Below are 13,011 nucleotides of genomic sequence, written 5' to 3'. Positions count from 1 at the left end.
ACATGTGCCATCTCCCCCCGAATGTAGCATTATGTTCTGCAAATGTACTAATAAATATAGTACATAAATGAAAAAAGTAATTTCAGATAAAAGAGTAAGATTGATACATTAATTCCATTTAGGAAGAAGCAGAAGGCATGGGTTGTGCTTTTAAATTAGATAAAGCAAGTATAAAATTATACTTTGAACAGTAGAGATATTAGGTAGAAATTAAAATATGAGTATTAAATAATCCTAGTGGACTTTCATAATTTTGCTGGATTGTAGGCTGTGAGCCTTAATTCTGAACAGAAGACTGCAGTTCTTTGCCAAATTTGCCAATTCTAAGCAGTGTAATAATCCTCTACATTTTGTTGAATATTTTATTCGGTATGTTTTAAGAAGATACTTGGAGTTTTTCACTTTAAATCTTAAGTACAATACTAGTTTGAGTTTGTCAAAATATTATTTTTGTATCTCCTAATTAGTGAGATTGGTTAATACATTTATTTCAATTTTCTTTTGTGATATAAAGCTTATTTTGTTTATTTACTGCTGAAGCACTCTTCTACAAGGGAATAATTATTTTTCAAACATGTGGCATGCTCGTTTATACAGTTTCAGCATCCTGGTACACTGTGAGAGGGTTTAAAGAAGACAAAATTTTGCTACTAAAATAAGTTTTAGTTTTCCGTATTTGTAGTTCTATCTTGATGGTATTTGTCTTGTTATTATTCAAATAAATGGTATTTATTGTTTCCTCTATTTATGTGTAAACCTTTCTGGAGAAGAATGAGACCCAGACATCTCTGACAATCTCACAATGAGGACATTCATACCACTCATGCTCTGAGAAGCAGCGCATGACTCAGAGACCCCTTCGCGCCCCTTCCCTCTCTGCTCACGGGCAAGTAAGTACTGCCCAGACTTTCAGTGCACACATTACTTTTATTTCTTTTTATAGTTATACAAATCAAATTGTACGGCTCGTACCCTTGTGCCACAGGCATTTCTTTTTTAAAGGGTCATTTTGCTCCTTTATTTCCGACACATACAGCTTGTTTTTCCTTTTCTTTCCCTGTCGCCTTGACAGGAATTCTAACAAAATGTTGAATCCTGTATTGGAATCCTTAGTTCGTTTCCAGTCTCATGGGGAAAGATTCTGAAAATTCATGCCAACAATGTCTCTGTCGATGGGAAGGGAGAGAGGGTTTGAAGGGAGGGTCAGGGAATGGGGGGAAAATGAAAATCAAGAGTGATTATGTAAAGGTACGAATTTGCAACAATGAATGTCATTACATTGTATACATTAAATGTGCCACTAAAATTAATTAAAGAAAGTGCCGGGGTTTGGCTCAGTGGTTCAGCCATCTACATCACAAGTACAAGGACCCAAGTTTGATCCCTAGTACCAAAAAAAAAAAAAAAAAAAAATTCATGCGAAGTATAATATTCCCAATAGAACTTTGTTGCTATCCTCTATAAAATTCAGCAATGTTATGCTATTCTTATTTTGCAAAAAAATGGTTTATTATGAATGACTGATAAATTTCATCTCATAACTTTTTCTTTCCTTTATGTTGAATTGAAAATTTCAATTTTTTTACTTTTGATTGATTCTTTCTTTGTGTGCTTTTCCATGCTTCACACTTTTAGTATTTATCTTTGAATTGCATTTCCAGTGTGTAGAAATGCACTTGATATTTGTTTCAGTTTCATATTTTAATTTATGTGTTTGTAGTACTTTATCAGTACAACCACCATGGCAAGTTGATCCGTGAACATTCATTTCTCAATTCTTTCTTTAACTCCTTTCCCTGCTCCCTTTCTCTCTGTTCCTGCATCTCTAAGACCCTTATTCTTATGATTGTAGCTCATGATGATTATAATTCTTTTTGGGACCTTTAGCCTGTACACAGCACTTCGCAAACCCCCCTTTTATAATCTTTCCTGCTTTTCCCTCACTCTGTCAGTTCCCTTGCCATAAGTCAAAGATCTATCTTGCTGTTTCCTACTGTTTATTCTTTATTTGCACTTTATTTATATTTTGGGGTTCTCATATAGAGAACAATATTTAAATTTGTGCAATATTTAAATTTGTGCCTGATTTACTTCACAACATTACAGTCTCTAGGTACCTCCATTTTTCCTAAAAATGAATCAACCTTATCCTTCTTTAGGCAAACTAGTACTCCATTGTGTATAAATAACACATCGTCTTTATGCACTGAACTGTTGACAGAAGTATATGTTTGTTTGCTTGCCTGCTTGCTTGCTTTTTTAAAAAAGGAAATCCCCAAATGACTTTGCAGACTCACTGAATCATTTCACATTTTCAGTGCAACAAATGAAAAATAGTCTCTCCATCCTCACCAGAATTTATTATTCTCTCATTTCTTTAATTGAGCTCTTTTTATAGCCGCATAGTAATATCTCATCACGAGTTTCCCTGAATAGAACCATTTGTGGATATCTAGTTAGTCCTTTCTTCACAGTTGTGATTCAACTTTGATATTGCTTTGTTAATTTGATGTCTAATTGATCTATTTGCGATAGTGGAGACCAGTAATACAAAACATCTTATGCATACATTCATGCTTTTTGCTACCTGCATGTATTTTTTTCCTTTGAGCTTTGAAAATTCCTGACATATTCCCAAAGACTAATTATTCATTAGATATTTAGGTTGAATTTTTAAAGAATTAGAGGAGGACTATTCAAATTAGCTCACCTAGTTGAGGTCATTTATGCTCTTCCAGTAATCCAAATTATCGTGGGTACACGTGCACATATAATTATCAAAGTCCCCTTCTTATATCTGCAGGTTATGGAGTGGTATCTCTGGATTCATTTCTGACATATGTCTTTTTGTCTTAGTCTAAAGTATAACTTTAGTCAACAACTACTTCAAAGAATTAATCTTTTTTTCATTGATTTTTTTTCACTGTTCTTTTCTTTTGCATGTTCATGGATTTCTCCTCTCTTTATATGTTCCTTATTCTGGACTTATTCAAGTTATTGATTTGATTCTTTTCTGATTTTGTTCTTGCTGTTGTACCTGAGATCAAACTCGGGACCTTTGCTTGTGAGGCAGGCGATGGTCCCACTTTTCCGATTCCTAATCTATGAAGTTTATGCCACACCTGTTCATCTCTACACTCCTTCAGCTTTGGCCCACAGATTTTGATATTTTGTCTTTTTATTGACTTTGATTTTTATTTCATTGGGTATTTTATCTATGGCCCATAGATTATTTATAAATGTTTCATTTAGCGTCTAAGCATTTGGAAATTTTCTTTTTATCCTTTCCTTCTAGTTTCAATGACTAATAGTTATAGGATATAGTTTTCCTGATTTAAACTATTTAAATTTCTTGAGATTCATTTTATGATTTCGCATATTGTCTCTTTTGATAAATGTTCTGTAGATGTTTGAAAAAAATCTATATTCTCTTAGAGTTGGATGTAGTAGTGTACAAATCTCAATTAGGTATCCGTGGGTGGTATTGTTGAATTCTCTAAAGTCTGTCTGTCTAGTTTTTTCCATTGTTGAGAGAAGGGTACTGAAATCTGTATAACTATTATTGGAAATTTTTCTCATTTAATTCAATCATAGTGGGTTTTAATTCACAGATTACAATTCTTTAGTGTAGTACACATGTATTTAAAACTGTTTTGTATTTTTCATGAACTGTTCTTTTATAAGTGTGTTTTGTCCTACTTTTCCCTTGGTAATTTTCTTTTTTCTGAATGTATAAGATATTAATAAAATAACGCCACTTTTCTTGTATTAATTGTGTTTATTTTAATTTATAATTGATATTATAGCTATCATTGAAAAATTCTTAACTTTATATCTCAGTACTCTACTATGAACATTCTTTTCCATTTTCATATCATTTAAAATATTATAAATGAAAGATTTTGAAAAGGACCTTTTTAAACTATACAGTTTAAATCATCAGCATAGTTCAAAAATTCAGAATATTTGTATGCAGAGAAGAAATCCCTTTGGAATGTCTATCTTCTTGAAAATTTCCTAAGTAATTTATTTATGCTTCTGTTTATTTATTTATTTAGATGTGTATTCTAAATTATCCTCTACAATTTATAGTTGCATCTATTTCATTATGTATATTATTTTACTTTTCCAATACAAAATAATAAGCAGATATGTAACAAATGAATTTTATTATCGATTTCTTAAGAATAGAGGATTTATCAGATAAAATTTTTATCATTTCCTACTCCAAAATTTTGAAAAGATTTTATTTTCAAAATATGAATTCTTTGATATGTCTTTACTTAGTAGGAAATGCCTGACAGCAATAGAGAGACTTTTTTATTAAGCTATTTTAATGCCTGCTGGATCATGTCATGATAAGTATATGAAATTTATATTTAAATATAAACTTTATATACCTCTGCATTGTTAATATAGTTATTAAAATACAGACTAAATACAAACATAAATCTGTCCACTTTCATAGTCAACTTACCATAGATAAAAATCACATTATTTATAGTTTCGTCTATTACTGATTAAACTAGTTAGTTATCTGCCAAATATTGCAATACCTACTTGAATTTTTTGATGATAGCGGTGATATATCTATCTTCAAGTCTTGGTGTCTGTTATTGAGTTTAAATTTTATTTTCCATTGGATGAATTTTCACTTTTTTATGTTCTCTTCAGAGTTCCTGATGTCTCAGGGAAGAATGTACATGTAAGTTAGATAGAAAAAGAAAAAAGCTTTAAAATATTTTCCTTGCTCAATGTCATAATGAACAGAAAAAAATACAAAAAGCTTCTTACCTTTGTTCAACACATTTTTTAACCTGTATTTTATTCATTTTATTTTAGGCATATTTAAAGTTTTAGAAATATAAGTATGACATAAAAATATGAATCTTCAATAAAATTACAAAATATTCTTTGCTTGTATGACTGTTTGCCACATAGATTAGTGGCGAAAATTGTTTCTATCATCCACTGATTCTTGTAGAAGGTAAATACTTCACAGTTCACTTGCATGACAGTATTCTATTTCATTTGTGTCAAGTTACTTCAAAACTGGAAAGTCAGTTTAATATTTTAATCTTTGATTATAAAGTATCAATGAGCTGATAAAATGAAACAATACTAGCTAATAGAAAAAAATAAAAATGACTCAATTTAGTAAAAAAAAAAAAGCAGAAGTGAGAACAATTCAGGAAAGCTGCATAATTTTCTTATAAAGTCAGAAACACAAGTATCATGATTTACAGAATAAGATTGAGCTATTAGGCTACCACCTCTTATTTGTCAAGGAATAATTGTTGTTATCTCATATTTTCTGCTCTCAAAAACTTCCATGACTGTTGACTCCTGCTTTTGTCCCAAGACTACTTCTGTCCCACAGCTTCCTCATGGCTGACTTGACCTCTTTGTTCCGAAGTGTGTAGATGAGGGGGTTTAACATGGGGGTAATGATATTGTACAGTATAGACACAAACTTGTCCACAGAAAAAGTGCAGAATGGACGAGCATAGATGAAAATGCAGGGCCCAAAAAAGAGCGTCACCACTATGAGGTGAGAAGCACACGTGGAGAGTGCCTTTCGCCTTCCCTCCTTGGAGCGGATCTTAACTAAAATAGCAGTGTAGGAAGAAATCAGCACTACAAAGCAGCTAGTAGATATCAAGCCACTATTAGACACCATTAACAATTCAATGACAAAGGTGTCTGCACAGGCAAGTTTGATGACAGGGGGAACATCACAAAAGAAGTTGTCCACCTGGTTTGGCCCACAGAAGGGCAGACTGACAGTAAGAATAGTCTGGATAACGGAGTGCACAAATCCTCCCATCCAGGAAGCAGCTACCAACACAGAGCACAGTCCTCCGCTCATAATAGTGGTGTAGTACAGTGGACGACAGATTGCAACATAGCGATCATAAGCCATCACTGAGAGGAGGAACATTTCTGCAGCCGCTACAAAATGTAGAAAGAAGAGCTGTACAATGCACTGGTTGTAGGGAATGAGCTTTTCATTATGAAGGAAGTCAATCAGAAGCTTAGGGGTTGTTATAGTTGAGTAGCATAAGTCCAGGAATGAGAGGTTTCCAAGAAGGAAATACATAGGTGATGAGTTTAGGTTCCTATCAGAAGCCACTGTCCCCATGATGAGGACATTGCCTACCCAAGTGGACACATAGCAGAAAAGAAATACTACAAATAGCCCTGCTTCAATAGATGCTGTGTGTGAGAAACCTGCCAGGACAAATTCTTTCACCACTTGTGTCCGGTTTTCATCCATGTGACTTGGTTCTATGGAAATATAAAATAATGGAGCATTAGTAACAATATAAATAGGATGTCACATAAAATACAACAGTACACTCATTTCAAAAGGTGTTTTCTCAAAAACACACCTGTATTGCTTAGCTGGATAAAAGTACTTTCTCCACAGCTGATAGAAACATGTATCCTCCAAAGAGCTCCATCTTTGAGGCATAATGAAATAGCCAAGACTTTTGGACAATTAAATCACCTGTATTCGCAGTGATGTCATTCCTGCAATGCATCTATCAGTACATTACTAACAACTCTTTTTTGACACTCAATCTCAAGGAACCCATCACATTTCCTGGGAGCATCACATTTTTAAAGTACAAAACTTCAGGAAAAACAATAACAACACCACCTTGAAGATAACATTTAGTATTCCAGTAATTAGGCATTGAGGTCTGTAAAAGAATTTTTTTTGAGACAGTGCCTCTCTATGGAGCCCAAACTGCTCTCTAACTCAGTCATCCTCTTGCCTCAGCTTCCCAAGCAGTGGGATTATAGGCCTGTGCCACCATTCCCAGGAAGAGCTGTAGAAGATTTAACTGGAATGTAAATGCCTGTGTTCTTTTCCATTACTGTAACACTTTTAGAAATCTAAACTTTACAAATGAAGGAAAAGGATCACACTTCACTTTGTATTTATTTTTAGAAATTGATCTCTATGTGTTCTTCCAAAATGCCTGTCAAGCTTATTATTGACCATAATACATTATTGTAACATTTATTAGTACCTATTTTTCCAACTAAGTGATTTCTGTGGGAACATGAGCACACATGCTTATAGTGATCTAAGTAGAATTGTAAAATAATTATTCATTCATTCAAATGATTCCCTCTTTTGGCTTTGTTATCAAATTGAATAAAACAAAATATTTATCTGAGATTAATAACATTGTATTTTGGAGTGAGTCCACATTTGAGTTTTTTATTCATTTGTGTGAGACATGACTGGGAGATGCTACTGCATGAGATGAAAAACTTGGGGATTCATGGTAGCTGCTATTGACTCCACTCAGTTCTGCTATAACAGAGCTACATTTTGAACATCTAAAATAAAAGTATTTAGAGTATAGATATTAGAGATTCTTTTATATCTTATACTTTTTGATCCTTGTCAATTTATGAGCAGGATGCTTTCCATTTAAGCATATCAAATTTTTAAACAACAATCTTAAATTGAAAGTAAGTTTACATAAATTAATAAAATCTACATGCTGCTAAATCAAAGTAAGTAGGTAAATATATTTTATCAATTTTATGGTAATCAAAAATATTTTAAAAACTTGTGAAGCAAAACTAAATTTTATGTCATTTTATAAAAGGATATTCACTAAAAGGCTTAACTAATATAATAGTTATAAAATAAATGAAAACAGCATACAATATTACATTTAAAAATATATTACAATCTATACATACAGAAAACTAAACCACATAGAATCTATGTTAAATGCAAAGACAATAAAGAACTTGAGAACTATGATTTTCCTCTCAGTTTCTCAAAGTTTGTAGCCTTCTACAATGAACTTAGTTATATTTATGATAAATGTATCAACTCTCTGTGATATTTTGGGGCTATGCACATCTACATTTTATTTTTACATTCATATTTTATTTTTACATCATATTGTTTTACTTTTCATCTTTTTCAAAAGTTACTTATTATTTATTTACAGTTTATTTAAAATTCAGGTGAGAATTCTGCTTATTTAAAACTATATAGTTTTTGAATAATGGTTTTGATTAGGATTTAACCTCAGTTATGTGTTGCCTTTTCTGTTTGCTTTTGCAGGTTAGATTCCTAGAGGAGTTATATTAATAATAAAAAAAACATGGATTTACCTTTTTTCAGTAAGTCCTCTATAGACTGTATTTCCTTTTTTTTTTTTTTGTACCAGGGATAGAACTTGGGTCCTTGTGCATGCAAGTCAGGACACTGAACAGCTGAGCTAAATTCCTGGCCCTCTAGACTGTATTTCCATTTGCAGAAATCTTAAATAACCTCAGGAATTAATAAAAAAATAACTTTTTAGTCATGGATTTGTTCTGGAAATATTTATCACCATTCAGTTTTATTATGTTTAACATTTTTGAACACTTACTGCTAAAATTTATACACAAAAGCATGAAAAAATATTCTTAATTTCCAGATGCAGAAGTTGTTTATTTGACGTCTCATATCCTTAAAACTTTTCAAATGAAGTTTGACTTTAGTGTTATAATTTTGCTTATGCAGTTTGATATACTCCTGTAAAGACCACAGTTAGCAGTAAAAGTTGATGTTGAAGCCAAGAAATAATGACGTGAACATGAAGAAAGTTCTTCATATTGTAAACTTGAAGTCAAATTACCAACCTCATGTCCATAGAAGGCAAATGATGAAGCCCTGCCATACCAACACTCGGGATGCATCCCAGATGTTATAGAAGCACAAAGATAACTGAACATATAGGGCCCTGATTACACTGACCAATTAGGTGATTTTTATGTTTGGGGATTTAGGGATTTGGGTACATACAGTAAAATCACAATGGGGGTCATTAAAAAAATTAATTTCAACTTTGTGCCAGAAAATGTGCCAGAACAGAAAAACTATATATATTTTAGGGGGCAAATAATAGGATGTGAGGATAAAAATCAATGCATAGAGAAAAATATACAAGATAGTTCAGAGTGCCCAGTGAATGTAACTGGGAAGTGAACGCTGTGTGGCCCCCAAATTGAGTTTGAAGAGGATAAGAAGGTGTCAAGGAAGAACTGGGCGCAGGATCTTTGCGTTTCTCCTGCTATCACTCCTTGGCTCTGCCACTTTGTGCATCTGAAGTCACTTTTTCAGCTTTACATTTCATGTCATTTTTTCAAATATTACAAAAACATGTGAAGCAAGTTTCCCTTTTCCTCCACTGACACCTCCACAGCTCCAGGAGGAGTAAAGGCATTTGCCTAACAATGTACTGTGTGTGTGCTCATGTGCTGTACCCATGCCTAGTTCTTTTTTTTTTGTCTGATTCATAATTTATATTTAAAAAAAATCTATTGACTATCTCACTATTCACTATTTTACTATAATGAAAAACAAATACCAGATTGATGGTCATGTAGATCATCTGTTCTTTTATCCATATATTACAAAAAGCTCTGCTATGAAAACTCCTTAGACTGTCAGTATCTGTAAGGGATAGCGATCTAAAGGTTATTTCAGAGGACAAATTTTGACAGATACTTAAAGAAATTGCACTGTAGTCACGTGACTACGTGTGACAGTATTTTTACAGTTTTAAAATTAGATATTGATTCTCTGATTTTAATTTTTTTTTACGTTGGAAAATTTTTTTTCAGCTTTAATTGAGTTTATTGGTACATTTTAGAGATACAGTACAGTTGCATTCATTGTTGGGATCTTGTACTCTGATTTTAATTATAACATTGAAAATATGATGGATAAAGGGGAGCCTGTTTCAATTTTCATTTGCCTCCTTATAAGTATGAATGACTGTCATTTTAGGATTTTATTAACTACAACATTTTATTTTAAAATATCATGTTAATTTGTTTATTTGATTCATGATAGTTTTTATATAATTTTCATTAATATGTAGACGTTCTTACGTCATTAAGTGTATTGAATGATATAAATGCTCAATATTTGGTCCTACACTAAATGTATGATTACTAGATTTTATACTAATACAACTTACTACAGATGCAGACATTTACATTGTGACAAATGACTTGCTCATTTATGTTCTTAGTAATGTGCCACGACCACTCCAGTGGAGTCTGCGTGACAATGCCGGTCACCTGGCAGAAACCAGACGTGTATTGAATGATATAAATGCTCAATATTTGGTCCTACACTAAATGTATGATTACTAGATTTTATACTAATACAACTTACTACAGATGCAGACATTTACATTGTGACAAATGACTTGCTCATTTATGTTCTTAGTAATGTGCCACGACCACTCCAGTGGAGTCTGCGTGACAATGCCGGTCACCTGGCAGAAACCAGACCCGAGGTATCGTCCCCCCAGGGTTAAGCCTCCTGGAAGTCCTTGGCACACACCGCATGCGAGGTCAGCCGTGAAGAGAATAGCTGGCCTCTCTGCCTGCAGTTTGGGGACATTGGGTTCATTTACAATTCTGTTCTATTTTGTCTTTATTACTATTTGTTCATTATCTGTAGAATTGTATTCTGGGCCCAGGAAAGATTAGGAACAATTAGATGTTCCTAGAGATGGGGAGGTATTGGGGCACAAGAGGACGGGCGGCCAAAGTGCTGACCCTGAGCCCCGGACTGTGAAGTCCTGAAGGTGATCCTGAAGGTGCCATGCTGAAGCCAGTCCTTTGTTTTACAAACTTCCCCTTCTGACTGCGTATAGGTGTGGTCTTACCTTGACTTAGTGGACTTAGCTTTTGTGATGGTATATAGGTGTGGTCTTACCTTGACCTTGTGGTCTTAGCTTTTACAGTACTATTGTCTATCTTTCTCATGCCTGCCTGTGACTGGAATCACTCTTGAAGTGTGCCCTTGAAACTAGTATATATACATCTAGAGTTAGAAATAAAATTGCAGCAGCTATTACCTTCACTACTCAGTGCTGTGTGCTTTCTGACTGTCACCGCCGAACCTGCTCCCACCTTTCTGAAGATCCCTGTTCTCCACGTGAAATCCAGTCTTTGCTCCCCTACGGTCGGTAGCAGTAATGACTACTTCTTTTGATTTATTCTGCCCAAGTTTGAACTTCATATAAATTGAATTATAACACATATACTCTATGCATTTTATTTCTTTGATTTGACACTGTGACTGTGATGTTTACTGTACTTATGGTGTGTATTATTGTGCATATTTCTGATGAGTTTTACTGTTTCTTTCATGGTATAAGCATATCAGAATTTGCATATACATTATAATATTATTGGACATTTTCATGGGTCCTCATTGATGAAATATACAAAGTCTCTGCTGAGAACAATACTATACTATTTAATACATAATAGAAATTTGTCATGGATGTATATTGCCTGAAATTTTTCAGCTGTAAGGAAGATAAATGGTTATCTTGATAAGAAACTGTCAGACATCCTTCCAGATAGTTGTAATAATTTGCCATTTCACCAGTATTAAAAGAGATTGTATTGCTTTGTATCATCAACATTTATCACACATCTTTAGAGAGTTCTTTGAAAGAAAATGTACAGGGGAATTAGAAAAGATGAAAAGGTATAATGAAAAATACCTTATATATATGGAAGAAATGTGCACAATGAAACCCATATTGGGTATAGTTAATATGCATTAATAAAAACTTTAAAAATTATTGTAGTCTTTTTTGTCTATTTGTACATTGGTAATTTGCTCTTTCACATGATATGTCTTGGTTCTCATTTTTCCCCATTCCTCTGCCCTCCCTCCAACCCCTCTACTCTTATTTACAAAAACTTTGTTTCCACTTTTTCCTTCTCATATTATTTCCTTTAGCCTACTCCTCCTAGATCCCCTTCTCCTTTAGACCTTTAGGAAGAAGAGGTCTGAAGTTGTTTTTTAGAACTCCCTTTGCTACAGAGGATAGTGAGGAGGGACATTTGCCTCTGAGACACTTGTGATTTTGGAGGCAGAAAACAATGTCTTTATTTAACAGGCACAGGCCTGGTCTGGATAATTCCTCAATACCAGGTAAGCTGTGCCAAAAAGTTGCTTCTTCTATAGCGTGGTAAACTGCTGATACAGAAGCAGAGTAAGCAGTTGATTGGTTATATATTATATACTGAATGTTTGATTGTCTACCACAAGACCATATTGAAGGTGAGAATACATTATTTGGGGTAGGGTCTACTTGATATATCTTTAGCTAGGGCATTAGTGCAATATAGGGGCAACCAAGGGGAACAGACAAGGAGAGATGATACCAGAGGTGCTTATCAGTTCAGGCTCGGCTCAGCTGGAATGGAGTCAGCTTGGGCCATACATTGATGATTTACATGTCTTAGACTGATGACACGCTCACTGTGCTATATTACTGCTGTGCTTCTGTTGGTAGTCTGTGTGATAGCAGCATTAGTTCACAGAGGGGACAAGGTAAAGACCCTCATGCCTGTTCTCACTGTACCAAGACCCTGAATGGAGCCCAGTTCCCTAAGACCAGGAAATGTCAGGAATGTTTCTGTTACATCTCAACAAAGTTGTAGAATTGGGCAGACTTCCCTTATTACAAATAAGGCTGAGCAACAGCACAGCTTGGTCAGATAACCAGCTATATTTTGGGCAGTGCAGGCAAGAAATTATGTGAATCATTTCAGACTACAGAACTTTGCAATTAAAGTTAACTCCATATTTCAGATTAACCCATACCACACTTTCCTTTTCACCATGACTCTATGGAACAGACACAGTAAAAGTGGGCCTTCTTGTCTTGTTTCTCAACTTAAGTTTCTGTCTTTCACACTAAATCTCTAAATTGCCCAGACATGGCTTGAAATTATGATTCTCATGTTCAGCCTCCAAGCTGCTGAGATTACAAGCATTGAAAAGCATACCTAGCTTCATTATCCCATTAATATGCCTCTATACTGAAGAGGTAGTATTAAAATTATCTCTGTTCAGAAATAATATAATATTTTTCTGAGGATTTTTTATTTGATATTCATAAAAGATATTGGCCTATTGTTTTTTTTTATATAATGCTTTGGCACACT

The 13,011-nt window shown here is 33.8% G+C and overlaps 1 protein-coding gene across 1 annotated transcript; it reads right to left on the bottom strand.

The window, feature by feature from the left end:
- Nucleotides 1–5,320: 5,320 nt before the first annotated feature.
- Nucleotides 5,321–6,277, bottom strand: LOC104858968 (olfactory receptor 4Q2). Its single transcript, XM_010619443.1, has one exon. It carries the CDS (start codon nucleotides 6,275–6,277, stop codon nucleotides 5,321–5,323), a length of 957 nt encoding a protein of 318 aa, XP_010617745.1.
- Between the last annotated feature and the right edge of the window lie 6,734 nt (nucleotides 6,278–13,011).

Source organism: Fukomys damarensis, unplaced genomic scaffold, assembly GCF_012274545.1.
Source record: "Fukomys damarensis isolate Sample0158 unplaced genomic scaffold, DMR_v1.0_HiC HiC_scaffold_17, whole genome shotgun sequence".
Taxonomy (NCBI): domain Eukaryota; kingdom Metazoa; phylum Chordata; class Mammalia; order Rodentia; family Bathyergidae; genus Fukomys; species Fukomys damarensis.
This window is presented reverse-complemented; position numbering and strand designations above follow the sequence as displayed.

Coding starts and splice junctions, on each gene's coding strand:
- LOC104858968 (XM_010619443.1), bottom strand. CDS start 6,277: ATGGATGAAAACCGGACACAAGTGGTGAAAGAATTTGTCCTGGCAGGT.